This window comes from Dromiciops gliroides, chromosome 5, assembly GCF_019393635.1.
Source record: "Dromiciops gliroides isolate mDroGli1 chromosome 5, mDroGli1.pri, whole genome shotgun sequence".
NCBI lineage: Eukaryota > Metazoa > Chordata > Mammalia > Microbiotheria > Microbiotheriidae > Dromiciops > Dromiciops gliroides.
The window spans coordinates 11,593,444-11,616,646 of record NC_057865.1 but is presented as its reverse complement, the minus strand read 5'-3'; the positions used below and the strand labels follow the sequence as shown (position 1 = coordinate 11,616,646).

At 37.0% G+C, this 23,203-nt stretch overlaps 1 protein-coding gene across 6 annotated transcripts in view; it reads left to right on the top strand.

Moving 5' to 3' along the window:
- The first annotated feature begins 260 nt into the window (after positions 1 to 260).
- TMEM196 (transmembrane protein 196) overlaps positions 261 to 23,203 on the top strand; it is a 57,514-nt gene continuing 34,571 nt past the window's right edge. For 4 of the 6 annotated variants that reach the window (XR_006353373.1, XR_006353372.1, XM_043969175.1 and 1 more), the window contains exon 1: positions 261 to 453. Coding sequence is in view for 4 of the 6 variants with exons in the window: in XM_043969175.1 (XP_043825110.1) it covers positions 289 to 453 (165 nt within the window). In the remaining 2 variants the exon portion in view is untranslated. The remainder of the gene's footprint in view (positions 454 to 23,203) is intronic. The other 2 variants (XM_043969176.1, XM_043969174.1) reach the window with 1 other exon arrangement.

The window sequence follows — 23,203 nt, the reverse complement described above, 5'->3', positions numbered from 1 at the left end:
TCCACTTCAGCTTGCCTCCAGCCGTGGAGCAGAAGGAAATCCTTTGTCCTTCGGCACTTTGAACGTGCCAGGAGGTGCCTTGGGTGCTTTGGCCCCGTCCAGAGAAGCCCGCCTGCGTCTCTGGGACCCGCATACCTGCTGGAAAATGCTAAACTGGTGAAGAAAGGGGCAAAAAGTTTTGGGGGGGTATCCTAGGGGGAGAGAGGGGAGCGCACGGGGAAAGCAGAAGACAGAAGGTGGATGGTTTGTTTCCCGGGCTGATCTGAAAGGAATGATGACCGAGGGAGGATGTGCACCAGCGGCCAGATCATTGGGAGCCTGCTGGTGCTCTCTGTGCTGGAGATAGGGCTGGGGGCGTCCAGCGTTGCCGTGGGGGCAGTGAGCTTCAGCCTGGCCCTCAGAGAGCACCAGCCGCAGCTTGGAGACTCCTCTCCGGTATGGAGCGGGCTGTGTGTACGTTAAGCCATTTCACTCTCTCTTTAACTCTTGTTGCTGATGATCATTGCGTGTTTAATAGCTCCTCCCCGGGAGGGAAGGCCATAATAAACCTCCCCCTTGCATGTCAGTCTGGAAAAGCATCCCTTGTGCATTGTTCCTGTGGTTAGGTTAATCCTAAACTCTGTGGTCCTTTTTTATTTGTTTGAATGCCTGCTTGGGGTGAAGACCCAATGAAATGAGGAGCTCTGGTTTACCTGGAGGGTGAAAGGGTCCCCTGGGAAATCCTGGAATGGTCTTGTTAGTGGAAATAATTAGGGGGTGGCTTTTTCAAGAATGTCAAGGGCATGTCCTCTGACTCCTCTGTTCCTATTAGAAGGAAAATCAGATGGAAACATGCCACGGATTTCTTAGGATCATCAAGAGTAAGCAGGGTTGTAATTATTCCTTTGTCTAAGGGGAGGTGGTGACCAGGACACACAAGTGACAATATAGATGTGACAAATCAAGATACATGATTTGTGTCTTTAGGTGTGTGTATAGGTGTGTCTGTGTGTATACCTCAAAGTGATGCTAATATTGTTCCCCATTGTCCTTTTCTGGTAGTTTTCCCCAGACGATTAGTTATCACCTAGCAGCATACACCTGGAAACCACTTTGTAAGTTCAAGGCAATCACTTGTTTGTGGCAGAAGGTAGGGGGTGGACAACAATAGAGTACAATTTGTAAGAACACCACTAATCACATAGTTCTTACTGAGAGACTTCATACATTTCATGAGGCAAGCTGTCAGAAACAACATACATTTTGTTTCTTCCCCTATAGGTAAGATTCAGGAAAGCTTTAGGAACTCACTTCTTCTGAAAGGGAGTGCTCAATAAAATAGCTTGTAGTTTGGGCCTAAATGTAAAAATATATATATTTTTCTTCTCCCTGAGTTGCAGTAAATCTCATTTCTATTTTCTCATTTTACTTTGGAAGATTAATATTAGAGCATATGGTTTTATTTTCCTAGTAATTCTATTAGTGAAATTGTAAAATATTATGGTATTGTGCTTTTGGTGAGAAGATGGTCAATACAAGTATAATAATCCCAAAGATATTTATTCTTAATCAAGTTGATACCTAATGTATGCATAATGGTAAAGCCTCTCATGCGGTTCTCTAATACACAGAAATTAAACTAAATCCCTACCCATCAGAATTTAGTAATTGTTTCATATCTTTTAAAATTAAATTTAAGCAGATTTTTTTCTTTACAAAAAAAAAGAGAAAAAATGAACTCTAGGTCCAAGAAAGCTTTAAAATGTTCAAATGTGTGTGCAATTTGTCTTCAATAATAATCACAATAAAAGCTAAATTGTGTAGCATGCTTTATGGCTACAAAACTTTTTATATACTTTATCATTGGACATTCTTTTGACCTGATCATACGCAATATGCTCATATTAATAGTACAAATATGTGGAATTAAATGTATTAGTTGAGTACAATGGAAACCTTCAAATTAAATTTTCTTCATCTTATACATAACTGTTACTATTTTTGAATACATGAAGCAGAGCAATGAACTTCAAAACTCTTCCCCCTAAAAGCTACAGTTACTATTAATTGTTATGTACCTCTAGGATTCAGATAGAGGAGAGCTAGCTTAACTGATGACTTGATGATCAGGACTCTTGCATTGTTTTCCAAGTTTCCTCCTTGGAAAAGCAAAATAAATGAAGAAATTGAAGCCATATCTTTTCGATGTCCATCAACAGGCTTATTTAATGGGGATAGGAAGAAGAGATCAGTCAGACTATACATTTGGTATCATATATAGAAAAGAATCTATCAGCTTGGTTGACACAGTTTCATTTTGTACCTGGTTGTTTGGCATTATAGAGATGCAAACTAAAAGAGAGTATCATTGTGTCTTCATTAGATTAAAAAGTCTGGTCAATTCAGCGAGATAAAATAATTATAACTTGTCAGGACAACAAGGTTCTGGGAGAATGCCACCTAAATTGTTTGAAATTGGTGTGTTCAAGGTGTGTGGAAATTGTTTCTAACTGCCAAAAGTAGAAAATTATAAGTGGGCAAAGGAAAAGCATGTGAAAGTGATTATGTGATCAAAATGAGAGATGGCAATGAAGACCAAGGAAAAGTCACAGAAAAAGTTCAAAGAGAAAAAGAAATGAAGTGGGTGGGAAGCTGCTTCTTCCAGCATATTGTCACATGGATGATAACTTGTCATTTAGCTTTCCTGCAAGTAAACTAGAAGCAGGGATTCAGTCACTCACCTTTGCCTGCCCTGTGTTAAATCATGAAATCAATCTTGAGTTGAAAGCAAATTCAAATGTCATCTTATTCAACCCATAAATCAACATGAATCCTGGATTCAACAGGGCAAACAAGTAGTCATCACTCACTAACTCACAATGTAGCTCATTCCATTTTTGCTGAGCTACTTAACTTATCCAGATTTCTATTTCTTGATCCATAAATAAGGTAATTGGACTAAATTATCTCAGTTGCTATTCTTGGCTTGAAAATTCCATGATTCTATGTGTTCTTATAATTTTGTAGCATTTGTGTGTTAGAACTAGTTCATTTTTCTCCCTACAAATAAGGCAAACTCTTGGAAACAGTATAAATATAGCAAATTTCTAGATTACCTAAAAAAATCCATGCCTACTATTTTTCATATTTGATGCAATGCTGGATGAGGAGCCAGGAAGACCTGGATTTGAATGTCATCCCAAATATTTATTTACAAATTATGAAACACTGGGTAAGTCATTTAACTTGTCTGAGCTCTAAAATGAGCCTAATTATTCTTGTAGTTGTTGTCTAAGGAGATTGTTGTGAAGAAAAAATTAAATAACTTATGAAAGTTTAAAACAAAGAATCAGACATTTGAGTTATGATTATTTATTGTCTATATTAATTTACTTTATATAATGAATCTAGTGCTTCAAATGGGTAAAATTTTTATGAAGCTTTAAAGAATTCCATGTTTAATGGCCTCATCTTTCACCATGACAACTCAACACATTGCATGTTGTGTTAAAGTTCATTTACATGTAAACCTTAATCCATACCATAACAACATAGAGATGATAGTCTGTACCTAAAGGGAGGCTGCATAAAAGAGAAACAAAGCCATTCTTTTTGCCATAATTATAAATTTATTTATTTCCCTTTAACTAAATCAAAATTAAAGGTAGGCAATATCACAATACAGAGAGTGACTCTGGATATGCGGTATTTGAATCAAATTTATGCATGATTTTTCAAAGGATTCTTTTCTCCCATTTATATGACTTAGCACTTGCTTACTCTGAAGTCCTGACCACCACTTGGGAAACAATGCTTGGTATTCAGAGAAAACAAAACATTTACTTTAGTGTAACTTGTAGCCACTCTAGGCTTCTTCAGTCAAAGACAAACAAAAGGTGGTACAGTAGATCTGGGAGGGATGACTACCGTATTTGAAATAGCACAGACAGTGATGTGTCTTTTTCTAGACACTCATGAAATCTCTGCCCTTCAGCAAACAAGGATGGATCTAGACCTATAGCAGAGTGCCGTGGGGACATCTCGTGCTTACAAATATCTCCTCCACCATTCAGGAATATGTGGACTAAAGAGACTGTAGGTTACCAGTTTCAATAATTCAGATGCCAAATCTGTGTTGGATCATTTCACACTAAATCATCTGGATCTCTTTGGCCTAAATTATATACATGATCAATGAGAAAGAGCCTGGCTCTCTCTTCAAAATTGCAATGTTTGTTAGATCTGGCAGTAGTGTTTAGGTAACTAACATCTACCTTTAATAATATGTAATATTGTTACTGGATTAGAAAATGCAAATTGCAATCTGACAATCTGTGAATGATGAAATCAGTAACATCAACTAGTCACTTGATAAAAAAGCAGTATATTAATTCTGTTTTACTTTCAGAGTCCTAAAAATGAGTAGTTTTCCCCAATTAGTTAACATAAAGTTTAACAGAACAACAGCTCAGTCACTGTGAAGCTTTTGGTTGTCTTAGCAACCAAATACAATAGCTAGGTGACTCCTCTGATTGTGGATGGAAGATTCCAAATATCCAATTCATATACCAGGGGATATATCTGTCTTCAATATTTTAAGGGTCGGTATATGGAAGAGGAATTAGGCCTGTTCTCTTTGGTCCCAGAGGGAAGAACTAAGCAAAAGATGAAAACCACAAAAAGGATCATTTTATTTGGATGGGGGTAAAACTTCTTCAACAGCCTGACCATCCACAGATAGAATGTAATGTTTCAGGAGATACTGGACTTCAACCCATTTGAAGTCTTCAAGCAAAAAATGAATGACCATTTATTGGAAATATTTTTGGAGGGGATTCTTAATTAAACATTTGTCATTGCTGAGGTCCCCTCCCACTGTGATATTATGAGACTATTTTCTATCTATAAAATCTGCTCCAATGCCTATATTGTAGTGGTTAGGTATGAAATGAAGGAGAGAATGGAATCCAGTTGCTAAAAGATGCTTGGGACTATAAAGCACATTGATAAAAATATTTAGTACATTGACTAAAACAGGGGGATCTATTTCCAACGTTCATTGCACTAAACAGAAATATCCCCCAAAATAGTTAAGATAAAAAAGCTGTAAGGCTGTGAGGAAAGCCAAAACAAATGTACAGATTAAGTAAGGTTCATCCAAGTAAAGCCAATTATATTCTATGCCTGGGGTGATTTTGCATATGCCAGCTCAGCATCCTAAAGAGCTCAGAATTTTTTCATGGCAGTCAGTTCAGAAGGTGGCACTATTTTATTCCCCATATAGGAATGGAATGCCAAAGTATCTGTACTAGCTAATCGTGACTTGTTTCTCTGAAAACGCCCGTATTTGTATAACCCTAGAATGGGATTTCCAAGCCAGCTAATTGTAAAATGTAAAAGTTGAATTGGATAAAATGCAAGGAAATTAGACTCAAATTATTTTTAGAATTTCAGCCAGAAAGAATATGGGACATGTTGATTAGTCAAATGTGAGAGATGGCTAGCTCAGACTCAAAAAGCCTTTCAACTAAAAAAAAAGTTCCATAATAATCTAGAATAGTCAACTTTCAAAGTTCCTCTTGGGGGTTTTAGCTGGTATTTTTAATTTAATTTACATTGGGTCTTTTGTAGTTGTAATAAACTTGGGGTAAGTGAATAGGGGAATAGATCAGAGGTAAAACATGAACTATTGACATTCTCAATATAATTTACCCCAGAATTTAGCCCATTGTTATATCCAAAGTGGTAGGAATGGTATAGTAAGGGATAAATATATGACCATGATAAATTTCTTTTCTCCCATAATCATTTTAGGATGATAGTTCTTGTTGTTGTTAACTCATTTTCATTTGTGTACAACTCTCCATAACCCCATTCTGGCAAAAATAAGGAAATGCTTTGTCATTTCATTCTCCAGATAATTTTACAGAAGATAAAACTGAGGAAAATTGGGTTAAGTGACTTGCATAGGGTCACACAATTGTCTGAAGTTGACTTTGAACTCAGATCCTCCTGTCTCTAGGACTGTCACACTATCCACTGTCCCAGGTACCTGCCCCAGGGTAATAGTAGTGAGAGCTTGGTGGTACAGTGAATAGAGCACTAAGCAAGAAAGCAAAAAGAATCATTTTCTTGAATTCAAATCTGCCTTCAGACACTTACTAGCTGTGTGACCGTGGGCAAGTCATTTAACCATGTTTGCCTTAGTTCTTCATCTATAAAGTGAGCCAGAGAAGGAATGGGAAACCATTCCATTATCTGTGACAAGAAAACTCCAAACCTGGTCATGGAGAGTCAGAAACAATTGAAACAACTGAACAGCAAAACACTGATAATTTAGTCCAAGACACCCATTCACAGATAGGATATTGAGGATTACAGAAGTAAAATGATTTCAGGAAATCCATTCAAGTCATGAGAGGTAAATATGGATTTTGGACCCATAGCTTCTGGCTCCAAATCTAATATTTGTTTTATTGTTCCTGAGAGCATTTGGCATACTCAGTCTCTCAACTTTTGTTTTCAGTGCAATGAGGGTTACGGGACTTGCCCACAGTCACACAGCTGGTAGGTGTCAAGTGTCTAGGCCGGATTTGAACTCAGGTCCTCCTGAATCCAAGACCGGTGCTTCATCCACCGCACCACCTAGCTGCCCCTCTCAACTTTTTAAAAACACATTTCTATGAACTCTTCAGGCCAATGACTATTCCTAGAAAATAAAGAAGCAGAAAAGGTAGTCCTAGTGCCTGTAGTCAGGGTTTGTTTCAGATTCATTGACTAGACAACAGTAAACTAAACAATGACTAGTACAGCACAGCCTGTAATTAAGTCTTGGATTGTCTGGTAGAGACTACAAGTGCAGTGGTTCAGAAAAGAGCAGGCCTGAATCTCAGTGAGGCTTTTGAGCATCAGATAAGTCATGTGAAGAGATCTGATTTAGGATCGGGGAATTTGAAAATGACATGTAAATGATAATCGTTGTTCTTATGATTGAAAGGCTGTGTAATGTGGTGGAAAGACTATTGGATTTGGAGTCTGATGACCTAGTTTCAAATCCCAGCTCTTTCACTACCTGTGTGTGACCAACTTGCTATACAATCTACACTTCAAGATCATTGTCCATAAAATTGAGCTGGAAAAAAAAAATTGAGCTGGACTAGGCAATCTATGATTAAACTTCCAGCTCTAAATGTATGGTCCTTTAATTTCAGAATGATGGTTAGAAGTTAGATTGCTAAAATTAAAAAGGAAGAGAATTCTAGGGGAAGGGAATGAGCAGTCACATAGTACAAAGCATGTTTGTCGAACACTTTATGAGATTAACCTAGATAGAATTGAGTATGAGTTTAATAAAATCTAGGAACACTTACATGGATACATAAGATAAGACTTCCTTATAGGGGACTTTTAAACCTGGGAAAGTGTCAGCTTTTGTTGTGTCCTTACCACCATGGCCAAAGGAACTAATTAGAGGACTCTGCTAATAAAGCCAAGGTCACAGGTTCATTGAAAGCTTTCAACCCCACATATCTCAACCCTAAACTCAGGAGGCAGTCATGTCATTACCACTGGAATATGGTTATATGGAACATTAATGGATGGACATGAATAGATATTTGCAAATTTTTCACTCCCTTAGAATCCATTCTTTGTTGAGGGTTGGTCAAACCACTAGTCATAGAACTATGCTCTTATTATTATTATTATTATCAAGCTCAAAATAATTTTCATTATTTTGGCACTATTATTTTTCCTCTAGACCATTTCAGTTTTCTTATATTTTTCCAAAAGAAAATTTTTAGTACCATGGTTAGTTATATAATATGAGAACTTAGTCTCATTAGCAATTGTTGTGTCCATTCCTTTGTTTTTAAATGAATCTTTGAAAAAAGTCAAAGATGGTGACTTTTGAAAATCATGAGCTTTGGTTGGATATACCTTTCCATCCAAATAATCAGTCCAAATTAGTTTTGAGTGAAAAGAAGTAGTCCAATAGAACTTCAGAGGTGGAAGAGACCCCAGAGGTGAACATGTAGTCTAACCTATGCCTGAACAATCGCCATTTCTATAACATGCCCTACACATGGTTACCTAACCCTTGTTAAATAAAAGGAATCCCATGATGTCTAGAGGCAGCTTATTTCACATTTGGAAACACACACACACACACACACACACACTAAAGGCTTCTCTTGGGGGCCAAACATGCCTATTTCATTCAGATTATCCTTATATGGCATGTACTCAAGGCCCTTCATCATCTGGGCCATCCTTCTCAAGAAACTGTCCAAATTCTCAATGTCCATCCTAAAATGGGAAGGTTTCTTTAATCCTCCAAATGTATATTTATTGAACACCCTCATCTCTTACTGCTGCCATAGTGATTAAATCCCTCTCTGTTTTTCTCCTGGAAATTACTTTTCTGCACAGCTTCTTCTGAGAAGTTCATATAGTGCAGATAATAATACTACTAATAACAGCAAGAATTTATATTGGGGTTACCATTTACTTCTTCAGGGATCCAAGTGCTCCTGTTACCTCATTTATGTTGACATCCTGCCAGTTTGGGTGAGGAAGTTTCTTCATTTATTGGGCAAAGAAGCTGAAGTACAGAGAAGTTAGCTCATTGTCCCAAGATCAAATTCACGATGGCCCAAATAACTATCTGTTGTTTTCTCATCCAGGGATACAACCAACAAATTAGAATACCAGGAAAAATAAATAACCATGCAGTCATTATAGGGTGTGGTAAAGGTTGCCTGAAATGCAGGATACTTGAGGATTTTGGTTCAGGGTTGGGGGTGGGGGGGTGATGGTGGGGAGAAATCTCTGATTTCTCTATTGTGTCAGAACCTTCAGATGATTATTAGTCATCTTTATTGGCCAGAGAAGTTATATGAACCCTAGTTATGTTGGCTTCCCTTGGGAAGATAGAAATTCCCTCACTTGGACCATGAGAGAAAATGGAGATATCAGGGCAGCTAGGTGGCGTAGTGGATAGAGCACTGGCCCTGGATTCAGGAGGACCCAGGTTCAAATCCAGTCTCAGACACTTAACACTTAAGAGCTGTGTGACCTTGGCAAGTCACTTAACCCCAATTGCCTCACCAAAAAGAAAAAAAAAAGAAAATGGAGATATCAAATCCAATGAGGATATATGACAAGGAAGAGAATCATAGGTTTAATCTAGATAACTTAACGTGTACAACTTTCTCCCCACAGCACCAGAAGTGGAAGGGATCTCAGGTCACCTCACTTTTCAAATCTGTTTTATATTTCAGGCATATCAAGTTCTAAATATTTTTATTAGATCATAATTATAATAGGAGGCTCTAATTAATTCCATTTTACCTTATTTGAAGTCAGAATATATAGAGTTTATCATATTAATTTGTGGAGCATATGAAAATTAAAATATGTCTGGACTAATTCTTTTTAAAAAGTCAAGCTACTATTATGCAAAAAAATCCCAAATGTTTTGTCAAGCATTTAAAGAGAAAAATCTCTATATAATAGATTATTATTAAGAATTAGAAAATAAAGTGAGTGTACTATAGGCTTATGGAATGTCTTCAAAGACATGAAAATGTATATGGAATGTAAATGTATCACTAGAGCTGTCAACTTGCTTTTATATATTCCTTTTGGTTTTATGTCAGTCATTTTTTAAATATCTCCACCTACCGACCCATCACTTAATGAACCTTCTCTTCTAACAAAAACAGATAAGCAAAAGCAATAGGCATAGTTAATTATCTCATGGTACATTGATATTCTACACCTATATTTCCCAATCTCTGAAGTAAATTCAAGTAGAGGAATTTCCTCCAATTTTCTCCAAAGTTGACTGGTAATTACAATTACCCATCTTCCATTTTATTCTGTTTGTTTTGTTTGTTTGTTTTTGTTTTTTTCATTTACACAATTGTAGTCATTGAGTCTATCATTTTCCTGGCTATATTAAATTCACCCTGAAACAGTTGGCCCATGTTTTCCTGTGTTTCTATGAATTCTTTATATTTTTCATTTCTTACTCTATGATATCATTATATTTCATTACAATATGATAATCAGTTCAGCCATTTCTAAGTTAATAGATATCAGTGTTGTTTCCTTTTTTCTATTACAAAACATGCTACTCTGAATGTTTGGACTTTTGGACTTTTTCTTTCTTTGTCCTCCTTGCATTATTTCCCTAAAAGTGAGATTTCCAGGGCCAATGATAAGAACATTCCATTGGACTGGAGGGCATACCATCCAAATTGGTCCTCCCAGATGTTTGAACCAGTTTCCAGATCTAACACCAGTATATGATTGTTCTTATCTTTCCAGAGTCCTTCAATATTTACTTATTTTTCTTTTTGACATCTTTTTTTCTAGATTTCCAGGTGTATTATTAGTGATATAGAAGAATTATTTTTAATAGTTTACAATTTCACATTTTGGAAAATTAATCATATATTTTGAACCACTTCTCTATTTGGGAATGGTTCTTGGCTTGATTGATTGATTTTTTGAACTGGAGTTAAGAAGAAATTAATTCAAATCCATACTCGAACACTTACTAGTCATGTAAATACTTATCCCTTTGTCTGCCTGAGATTCTTCCTTCCTTCCATCCTTTCTTCCTTCCATCCTTTCTTCCTTCCTTCCTTCCTTTCTTCCTTCCTTCCTTCCTTTCTTCCTTTCTTTCTTCTTTCTTTCTTTCTTTCTTTCTTTCTTTCTTTCTTTCTTTCTTTCTTTCTTTCTTTCTTTCTTTCTTTCTTTCTTCCTTGTTCCTCTTCTTTTTTGTAAAATGAGAATAGTAATAGCACCTACTTTATAGAGTTGCTATAAGAATAAAATTAAATAATATTTGCAATATATTTATCAAACCTTAAGATGGTAGATAGATAGAGGTATAAAAATGTATCTATATGTGTACATATATGTGTATGTGTATATATGTGTATATACTATATGCAGTATTTACACACATAAATAGCTATTGTTGCCCTCATTCTTTATGTTAGTCAGCAAAGGTATGTTAAGCATTAATTATGTGTGAGGTATTGTACTAAGTTCTACTGATACAGAGCAAAGCAAAAAAAGGTCACAGCACAAGGAGCTCACATTTAATGGTGGAGAAAGCATGGAAAAATTAGGCACATATAAGATATCTACCGACTATATCAAAGGGAATCTCAGAAGAGAAGCCACTAGCAATTGTGGGGATGTACAAAGACCACCTTCAGAAGGTGAGATCTCATCTGATTCTTGGAGTGATCCAGGAAAATTTACCACGTAGAGGTGAAGAAGCAGAGGATCCCAGGCTTGAAGGAAAGCCAGGGCAGTGGCACAGATATGGGGGATGGAGAATAGTTCAGAAAAACCCCCACATAGCTCAGATTGGCCAGAGTGTGGGTAGAAAGGACTACTGTAGGAAGACTGAAAAGACAAGAAGGGACTAAGTTGTAGAGAGATTTAAACACCAAAAAGAAAGCATTGCATTTTTTTCTTGAAGGAACTAGGGAGCCTCTGAATTTTATTAAGTAGGGGAGTGACATGGTCAGAATTACTACTTAAAACAAAGTTACTTCAGCAACTGAGTGGAGGATGATTGGAGAAGGGAAGGAAATGTTATGGAAACCAATGAGGAAGCTATTTAAATAGTCCAGACAATAGCTAATATCAGATTGAATTTGGGTGTGACTTAATGCAAAAAAAAAAAAAAGAGATGCCTGTAAGAGATGGTGTGAAGGTTTAAAAAAAGATCAGAATTATTATTAGATTTGAAAAGTGAATAAATGAATTAGTGGAGGATCAATGATGACACTAAGGTTGAGAGTCCGTGTAACTGGGAGGTTATTCATTATATATTTTGGATAGTAGACTTTTACCTCTGATTATTACTCTGAAATATATATTACAGTACATAATATATTATGTTTTATTTGTTAATATTTATATTCCTATAACATTAATGTGATGTCTATACTATTATATTATAAAATATAAGTATGAAAACTTTTCCCCTAATCATTTCCCTTTTTAAAATTGTTCTATTGATTTTGTTTGTGTACAAAAGTTTCAATTTTATGTAGTCAAATTGTCTATTTTATTTTTGGAATCTCTTACCCCTGGTTTTCACATTTGCTTTTTGTATGGAATATATCTTAAAGGACTAAATCTGAATAGTCTCCATGAGTAAGGTCTATTCAATTAGCCAAGGGAAAAGATTTGCAGGTTGAATTGCTCCTTACTGAACTCCAGGATCTAAGTTTTCCTCTCCCGTGCTATTTTTCAGAGGATATACAATAATAATAGCAAAAGGCCTCCTTTACTTGTCAAACTGAAATTCATCACTGGATTATTTTAAAAGAAGAAAAAATATCACATAGCAGAAATGGAACAGAACACAATGCATAATGCATTAAAAATGGCATTAAGTTAACAGTGTGGGGGAGATGTGAGGATGGATTGAAATTCTGAGAAATAAGTGCAATTTTCCCTATATCCTGAAGGGTTTGGGCTTCTGGACAATGATTTTTTTTTTTGGTAAGATGTTGGGAACTAGAATTTCACTTATAGGACTGTAACATGCCCATGTTTCATGTGTTCTGTGCAAGTTTTCACTTCTTGATTCTTTTTCTACCATGATTAACATCTTTCTCCATTCTTTTCACTTGTTCTCCATGCCAACTAGAAGTTCTACTTTGCTGCTGGTGGGGGCTCATGCTACATCTGCCCCTATGATATTAATTTCAGTTTGCCTATTCACTGAACCATTTTCATCCAATAATGTGAATGTTTTACTTTGTTGCTGACTAACAGAATAGCTCTATTACTATTAGAGAACATAGTTTACTTGGACATGTCCTCTTCAAGGAAAAGTAGAACTACATTTTGAACTGAAAGCTAAATGACCCATGCTTGGCAATGTACCAGGGATTTCTGTTAAGATACAAGTTCAACCAGATGACATTCCAACTCTGATTTCTGAGATTCAGCCACATAATTGAGGCCAATAAGTGCACTTTTCCTTGAATTGTGAAAATGGGTTTCTTTCTTGTTCTTTTCTCTGGTTGACAGCCATTTTTTTTCTTCTTTTGAATCGAAGACCTGCTATGACTCTGCCTTTACCACTAGAGAGTTCTATCCTCTACTCTTGCCCCTACCCCTGATCTCTCCCTTAAAAATCCTGGGCACCAAGTAATGGCCTATTAAGATGATATTCATCATAATTTTCCCAACACAATTGATATTTATTATAAATATTACTTCACACAAAATAGGTACTAGAGTTATTGTACTATTGACCCTATATTAGAGATAACAGGGAAAAAAAACAAAGCTTAAAGGCATTAAGAGATTGGACCATGAACACAAACAGTAAGTGTCATGGAGAGAATCTCAGAAAACTTTGTAGGTCATATCTATGCTACAATCAAATATGGGAAAATCCAGATCCCAAAGATACACTAAGATGGGTGATTATGATTCAATCTTTCACACTTTTAGAGCACTGAATGGTTTGCCAATTGCTTTTGATATATAATGTTGATTTTCACAACACTGTGATAGCAGTTAGTATTATCCTTGTTTTATAACTGAGAAAGCTAAAGCTAAGATAGGTTAAATTGCTTGTTCCAAATCCCATAGCTAGATATTTCCTGAGACAGGATTCAAACCCATCTCTTAACTCTGTAGACAGCATTCACTCCACTCTCTTACTATCTTTGAGTCTTCCATATGTAACGATTGGAATGACGCCACCTGCTGGAGACTTACTGTAGAAGAGTTCCACCCATGAAGCGAAGATCTTTGAGGGCAAGACCAGGAGTCTTTTCTTTGGAAAAGGAAGTGACGCGGGCTAGTGGGAGGAGGAAGGAAGAGACTGGCACTCAGTCTCGCTCTCTTTCCTGAGGACGCTGGTGGAGAGTGGAGCTAGAAATGCTCTCTCCCTTTAATAGATAGGAATCTAGGCCTTTCTCTCTCTCTTTACCAAATTCTTATTCTCCTTAATAAATGCTTAAAAGTCTAACTCTTGCTAATGCTTATAATTTATTGGCGACCACTCATTAGATATTTTAGACAGTTTAGCTAGAATTTTAGCCCTTAACACATATCAGGGGCTCTAAACGGTTTATGAATCACAGCAAATTTCACTTCTTATACCAGAAGAATCTTTGTGGTCAAATGTCATGTTATAGTGAACTTTTGGTGAGGAAACTCCTGCACCCAATTCAAATAAGCACCTGCTCAAAAATTTATACTCTTAAAGCCTTGCTGGGGCATTAAAAGATGATGTGACTTGTCCATCGTAAAACAGTGTCATTGGCAAGACTTGAAACCAGGTCATGCTAACTCTTTGGGAGATACTAGGTGGCACAGTGGGTAGAGCTTCAGGTCTGGAGTCAGGAAGACCTGAGATAAAATCTGGCCTCAGACACTTACCATCTTTGTAACCCTGGGAAAGTTACTTAACATGTACCTCAGTTTCCTCAACTATAAAATGACCTGGAGAAAGAAATGGGAAATGACTCCAGTATCTTTGCCAAGAAAACCCAAAAATGTGTTTAAATGGCTGACCAACAACATACTAGCTCTTAAGTCATTTCTCCATCCAACATACCAAACTGACTTTAGGCTTCTCTGAATCTTTCAAAATCATTGTTTCTTACAGTACAGTACTATTCCACGATATTCACAACTTGTTAGCCATTCCCCAATTCATAGACATCTAACTTGTTTCCATGTATGTGCTAACACAGATACAAAAGAAAGTGTTACTATGATTATTTTGAGAAATATTCAACCTTTCTCTCTGTCTTGCATCTCCTTGGCCTCCAAAGGTAGAGATATTTTAGTCACTTTCTTAGCATGATTACAAGTTGCCTTCTAGAAGAGTTAGATGAAGTCACATGACTATCAAGAATGTGTTAGCTCGGGGCAGCTAGGTGGCACAGTGGATAAAGCACTGGCCCTGGATTCAGGAGGACCTGAGTTTGAATCCGGCCTCAGACACTTGACACTAGCTGTGTGACCCTGGGCAAGTCACTTAACCCTCATTGCCCCACAAAAAAAAATAAAATAAAATAAAAAACTCAAATCTGGGGGCATCTAGGTGGTACAGTAGATAAAGCACCAGCCCTGGATTCAGGAGGACCTGAGTTCAAAACCAACCTCAGACACTTGACACTTACTAGCTGTGTGACCCTGGGCAAGTCACTTAACCCTCATTGACCTACAAAACAAAACAAAAAAAGAAAGTATTAGCTCCCCAAAAAAGAAACAAAAAATAATGTATTAGCATTTACCTGTCTTTCCATAACTCAACTATTTCTGACATTGACTGATTCTAACTTTTGTTATCTTTTCTAGTTTGTTGAGTTTAAGTGAAACTTCAGAGTTGTTTTTATTTTCATTTGCCTATTAAAATTTTTTTTCATATCCTTTGACTTTTCATCAATAAGGGAATGGGTGTTTTTGTATTTGTATTTGTTCCCTATATATCTTGCATATTAAATGCAATGATTCCCCCCCCACATTCACCATTTCCCTTCTTATGCTAACAATGATTTTAGTTATGCAAAAGCTTTTCAATTTCATGAACTTAAAATTATATCTTATATCATTTGTGATATCCTCCATCCCTTGTTTGGTTCAAATATTTTTTCCTTATCAGAGCCATTCTTCCATTTAACTACAACTGGCTTTTATCTTCTGGTTTCATTTATAGCTTGGAGGTCAAGATTGATATACTTAATTTCCACAGTGGGAAATGAGTATTTTACATTTAGTAACAGGGTAATAACTTTGGGACTCTTAGAACCCTTTGTCACCCTTCACTGTCTTGCTGCTACCATTAGGGAAGAAGCAGAAGAAAGACACAAAGGATGGAGGACGACCTTGTATTTTCCTTTGTTTCATGGGTTGCCATAGCCAAAGACTTCACCACCAGCCTATGTTTGTCAAAAACTGATCCTTAAAAAACAAAGTCATTTAATTGTTGTGGACTGTATGTGAAGCCTTTTCAATTTAGTAGAATACTCTAGTGATTTTGTTCTACTATCAGAGTCTTCAATAATCAAGGGTGATCTAGACTCCACAATGAGACATCTGAGTTCATTGCAGAACAAAAATTACTCTCAAAAATTCTAATAACAACATAATAACATACGCATATGTCTCTACATATATACACATAAACATTCACAAACCCATACACATGCATGTATATACATACATATACACATGCATAAACATACAAAATACAAATACACACACTAACACATACATATATACATACATTACACAATAGCCCATGAACTCTTACCTCTATTATACCAATAGTTTTCTAGGATGGTATAGTCATAGATAGTTCAGCTACAATCACCTTTCCTCTATAGATGAAGTAAATGAAGGTAAGAGGAGCAAATTGACTTACCCAGTGTCACATAATTAGTAAGTATCTCATGCAGGATTTGTATTAGGGTCCTCCTATTTTTAAGTCCTGCACTCTATAGACTACACCATCCAGCAGTTTCACAATAATAATAACAACAACAACAACAACAAACAACAACCAGCATTTTTGTAGTTATTAAGTTTGCAATGTACTTCACATAGGTTAATTCATTTGAACCTCAAAACAACCTTGTGCAGTATGTCCTACTGTTGCCCCCATGTTATTGATAAGGAAACTGAGGCAGAAAGGTTACTTTCCTGGGGTCCTATAACTATATGGTTAACGTCTATGGTGGGATTTGAACTCAGATCTCCCTGACTTTTAATTAAGTGCTGTATTCACTAAATTAAAGAAATTCACAAATTTGAGAACTTTCACTTTAAAGTCCAGCAGTTCTTTCTTCTCTGTCCAGTGAAGTAGCACTCTGGAGTTATTTGGGGAGTAGAACTGATGTTTTCAAAGCTACCTGGCTATTTTCAAGCCCCTGGAAAGTCACTGATCAGCATAGGCAAGGAGGAGAATTGCCTTGACAGAGTCCTTAAAAAAAAAGAGCCAATTCATTTGTCAATGACCAACTCCCAATGTTTAAAAGAAACTTCAAAGTCCTGCAGTTCTGAATGTTGGCAACCAGGGTGCTGTGTTGTGGTTTCTTTTAAAAAAAAATCCAAAGATTTGAGAAACAGAATTGCAATCAGCTCTGCCTCTAAGGAGAGAAAAATAACATTTTGGGCATGGCTTTTTCAGAAAGGCTTGCGAATAAACATGTTCCTATATTCTGCCATAGGGTGCATTATTTCAATAAACAAGTCACAGATGATTCAATTAAAAGAAATGTCTTAAAATCTACCCTCTTAAAACAGAGCCGTGTCACATGAGATTCATGCATGTACATAACCATGTCCCAGGGGCCCTCACTAAATCAAAATAAGGACTGAATTTGGGGGCATATTATGAAATTTAAACATCCTTGCTTAATGTAAACCCATTTTCCCCCCACTCAGCTATAATCAAGGCAAAAGACATTTCTTAAACAAACAGTTATGTTGGCAAAGAGCAGGACAATCCTAGCTATAATCCATGGCGTTTCTAATGTTTCCCTTGCTCCTAGTTAGGAGGATAGCGAGCGTGGGCCTGCATGTATGGTGCGTGTGTGTGTGTGTGTGTGTGTGTGTGTGTGTGTGTGTGTGTGTTTGAGTGTGTAGGTCTGTGGCTAGAAAACAAACATGAAATCATTGGCATAGGGAACTCCTAAATGATGAAAACCTCCCTAATAATGTAGACAGGCACCTTCTCTGAAACTTAGTCTTAGAGAGTTACTTAAAGGAGAGAGGGTGGGGAGAGGAAAATGGGAGGGGGGAGGGGAGAGAGAGGGACATTAAATGACTTTCCTAGTATCACAAAGCCAGTATTTATCAGAGGTGAGACTTGAAATCAGGTCTTCCAGGCTCCTCACTCACTTCCTCTATGTCGTGCTGCTCCTTATATGAGGAAAAGCAACCTTGGGATGGTATTAGGAGAGAGCTGGCCTGGAAGTGAGGAATTCCCACATTCAAGCACTGCCTTAGTACATCCTAGCTGTGTGATCCCTGGGCAAGCTATTTCATGCCCCAAACTCCGAGTCACTCTGAAAGACTATGTGTTGCCTAACAGATGCCAACCTGTCTTGATAGAAGGAGGAAGTTTCCTGTGCCATTGAGATCATAGGCCCAGTCTAAATCTTTGTTGTTAATTGTGGGTGAAAGCCAGCATGTGGTGATAGAGAATTTCTCTCCTATTCAAGAAGACCAGGGTTCAGGTCCTGCCTCTGATACATGCCGGCCATATGACTTTGGACGTGTCACATAACTTCTTGTCACCTTCCCTAGAAATGCTCTAAGACTCTGATTTAAGAAAGAGTTGGTGACTTGCATTGGGAGACAGTTTCCACAAAGGGAATACACGATGCTGATGAAATCAGAGTTAGGGAGCAACAATGAAAGAAGGAGACAGGAATACTTGTGTCATAGGGTCATTCTGAGGATCAAATGAGAGACTACCCATAAAACACCGTAGAAATGTCAGCTAGGATTATCTTCATTCCATAGACCTTTGCTTTGGTCTTTAAGATTAGTCCCTTTTAGAACCTTTCAAAAGAACAAAATAGGATGGAGCTGGGGAACTCTCACCCTGTCTTTCTTCAAAGCTGACATCTGGAACTCATTATTGGTCATGGGCTGTCCAGAAACTGGGGCACTGACATATCGAATTGCAACACAAAGTGTTCTCAGGAAGCTGCGAAGTAAATACTCTGTGCATTAAAGACATAGTCAGGCCAAGGGCCTCAGTGTCCGACTGTCCTGAAGCCCAAACTAGAGATAGGCTGATTATTCCAAAGTATCTCCTTCTCCTGCAGTAGGCCAGCTTCATGCTAGGAAGTAATGGAGAGCAGGATCCCCTCAGACTTTTCCTAAGAATGTGAATTGTGGCCCAGAATGGTTGAATATGTTGGACTCAGTCTTGCTATAGTATATGGGACCCGAATAAATATACTGTTTGGTCAGCAAAAGAGATCTAGCAGGTTCTGTATATGTGTTATTTCTCTGGATCTTCTACCTCATGAAAGCATGTTTACTTTTCCCTCAGGAGAGGTCTGTTCTTTTCCTCTCCCCTTCTTGGAGATGAATATATTTAAGCCTGTCTCTACCAAGTTATTGTAATGGAGAGTTTCATATTTAAGGTCCACTGGCTCTCAAGGGACATATGGTTAGATTTGAGGGAGTCTGTAGTCAGATTTCGGGGGGCACATGAACTAAGATGGGATAAAAAATATATATCTTTATTTATACTAATCGCTGAAATGTAGCATTTCTTTCAAGTATGCATGTAACTGAAACAGCTCATGGATTCTGCCAGAATGATAAAGTAATTCATATCCTATACAATATAGACATGTTCTGATATTTTCCCATATGATTAGACAACCTCTCAGTTGTGTCTAACTTCCATCTGTGATCCTATTTTGATGTAACCCTACTCTTGCCTAGGAGCATGAAGGCACCAAGGGCAGCTAACGTGGTTCAGTGAAAGATCACTGGACTGGGAATCAGGAAGATTCATTTTCCTGAGTTCAAATCTGACCTCAGACATTTACTATCTGTGTGACCCTGGGCAAGTCACTTAACCCTGTTTGCCTCAGTTTCTACATCTGTAATGTGAGCTATAGAAGGAAATGGCAAATCATTTCAGTATCTTTACCAAGAAAACTTCAAATGAGAGCATGAAGAGTCAGACATAACTGCAAAACAACTAAGCAATAGTCTTGCCTTTGCCCAGTGCTGCGTGATGAGCTTCTCTGTTGGGTCTGGTCTACGTCTGACTTTCATTCTTTTGGTAAGTCAGGATCATTCTTCATCTAACAAGAAGCCTGGAGGAAATTACCACAGATAAATGACTTCTGATATGGTAATTATTTTCTGGGCTACATCCCAGGCCTACCACCTTAGGAAATCTGGGCAGTGTTAGAGAACATTGTGCATACATACTGGCTGCCTGGAAGGGTGCAGTGCAGTTTCTCCAAGAGAAAATGAGATGGTCTCAGAGCATTTTTCTCTAAGCAATTGTGAAAATGGTTTAACAAAGTGTTTTTATGCTTTATGAGGTGTGGAATTCTAGAAGAGCATATCAAAGGTTTGGCAAGATGCCTTTTTTTTTATTATTTCCCAACTGTAGGAGACATAATTTATTCTATGCTATAGATAACCTTCTTGAGTTTAAAAAATAAAGTCAGTGAAGGGACAAGGTTCAGGGAAATTAGGATAATTCAAGTTGATATAGCACTTGTAGGTATACAGATAGCTTTATATGCACTAATTCCTTTGATCCCCAAGGCAACCCTGTAATGTAGGTACTACAGTCACCCCCATTTTACAGATGAGGAAACTAAGATGTTAAGTGACTTGCCTAGTGTCACACAGTGCCTCAGTGGGATTTGAATATCAATTCTTCTTGACTCTGAAGTCATCTTACCATCTTGATAAGGAGGATATTAATCACCAGTTTCTAATAGGATTAGAGGACAAATATATGGGAGATGATGCCTGCCTTGATGCTTGTAATTCTATCATCAAAAAATCAGTTTTTAGAGTAAGCCCAGTCATTATTATTGCTGGAGGGATAGATGAAGAATTTACCAAGACTTTGTTATTAACGAACTTATCAGATCTCTATCATTTCAGAAGAGAGAAAATAGCTGTGGGATAATAGTGATTCCCCTAGGGAATAGGAATAGTAGAGCACTACATGGGCCCAGGGTTTCAATTTGAATTTATTTACATCTGAATCAAGTCGTGCCTGGAAGGAGTAATAAAAAAAAATAGAAATGGGGATCCAGCTCTTCAACTAGTAGCAGGCCAGAAAAAATCTTGGAGTTCATCTTGGCCAACCCCAAGCCCTTCTATAGATCATGAAACTTGGCTGCAGAGAGCAAAGAGATTCAACAAGCTTCACAAAGCTAATGGGTGCTAGACATGGTTCTAGAGTGTGATCTAAGTAGAAAAATAAGTGAAGATGAGAATTTGGGGTAGAATGAGAAATTCACTGCTTGCTAATTTTTTAAAAAAGGAATGTACAAAGTGAATGACTTTAATACAAATATATCCAACTATGGAGAAGTAGACATCATGGTAGAATAAGCATTTATCAAGCACATACTATGTGACAGCCATGGCAATAAGCATTGGAGATATAGAGATAGGCAAAGGACAGATGTGTCTAGATATGGAGACCTGCCCATCTTACTCAAATCCTCATATAAATGCAGATTAATGAAGCAGGGTGGTATAGTAGTAAGGAACTTCAATCAATTTAATAGACTTTTTTTTTTAAATCAATATTTGGAGTTGTCTTTTGTTCCAATATCACCTTTGTTTCTGACCATATTCCTGCCACCTTCCCAACCAAGAATACCTTCCTTGTTAAGAAAAAATTCAGAACAAAAAAAATATATATAGTTCAGCAAAACTAACCAACACATTAAGTGATTCTGACAGTGTATTTACTGCTCCACACCTTTGTAAAGGTCAAAGGGAGGGGCATTGAAATTTCATTGATCATTCCATTAACATTGTGATAGCCATTACTTATGTTGTTTTCCAGTTTGGGTTATTTCTGTTTCTACTAGTTCCTTTAAGTCTTTCCATAATTTCTTAAATTCTTCATTTTTTATAGTGTAATGATACTCTCACATTCATGTATCATAGATTATTAAGCTATTCTCTAATCACTGGGCAACTACTTTATTCTTAGTTCTTTGGTAACACACAAAAACATGCTATAATATTTTGATATGTATGGGAATTTCTTTCTTTGGTCCATATGCCTAGCAATGAAACTTCTCAGGCACAGGATAAGGACATTCTAGTTACTTGAATTGAGTAATTACAAATTACAATTTGAATAAATTCTAAGCTCCAACCATAGGTTATTATTGAGCCCGCTTGCCACCAACCACTTTGGAATCATTCATTCTGTCTCTTTTCATCTTTTCCAATCCATCAGGTATGAGGTGAATCTTCAGAAATATTTTCTTTTTATTAATGTTTTAGAACAAGCTTCCATCTAGTTGTTAGCAGCATATAATTTTTCTTTGTAATTTTTCTCAAATATTTTAACTAGTCCTTTTTTAAAATGTTTTTGGTAATATATTTATATAAGACTTGAGTACATCTTGGTATATTTATTAACAGCTGTTTCATACTATTTGTCATTATATTAAGTAGAAATGGTTGTTGTTTGGTCAGTCATGTCTGACTCTTCATGACCCCATATGGGATTTTCTTGGCAAAGATACTGGAGCAGTTTGCCATTTCTTCTTCCAATGGATTAAGGCAAAAAGAAACTAAGTGACTAGCCATGGTCTCACAGTTATTGAGTATCTGAGGCTAGATTTAAACTCAAGTCTACTTGACTCTAGGCCCAGTGCTCTATCCACTAAGTCACCTAGCTGCCTAAATAGAACTTATTTTTAAGAAGTTAAGAGACTTACCTAAGGTGACATAAGAACATAAGTGAGAGAACCAGGATTTGACCCAGGCTCTCTAATTCCCAATCTGTGGCTCTTTGCACTGTACTCCACTGATCCAGGGGAGGTAACATTTGACCTGTACCTTGAAAGATAGGTAGATCCACAGGTAGACACTGGGAAAAGGAAGTTGGAGAAGATATTCTGGTTGTATATAACAGGTAGTATGGGTCATGTTGGGGTGGCTATCTGGTAGTCTGAATTGCCTGGGTTATAGAGTATGTCCATTATTCAGTCAATAAACATTTGTTAAACATCCAAGCACTCTGCTGAGTTCTGGCAAGATTAAGAAAGACAACAATACTCCATTCTCTCAAGAAACTCAGTCTAATAGGGTTGACAAAATGAAAATAATAATAATTGTACAAACAAGCTAGAGACAGGATAGATTGGGAATGATAACAGAGGGAAGGCACTAGAATTAAGAGGTATCAGGAAAGGCTTCCTGTAAAAGGTGTGTGAGAAGAAGAATTCAGCCAGTATGGTGAAAGAACAGTACAATTTAGTGTACTTTCACGTAGTAGTAAGAGAGGTAGATGTAATATAATTCATCTTTCTTTGACAATTAACGTTCTTGTAATGACACCAAGTCACCATTCTAAGCATGTTATGACTATGACCAACTAGAGAGTAGAACATGTCAGATATATGGTGTAGACGTTGATTTCTAAAATAAATGCCTTATTCATTCATTCACCACACAGGTGATAATTGTA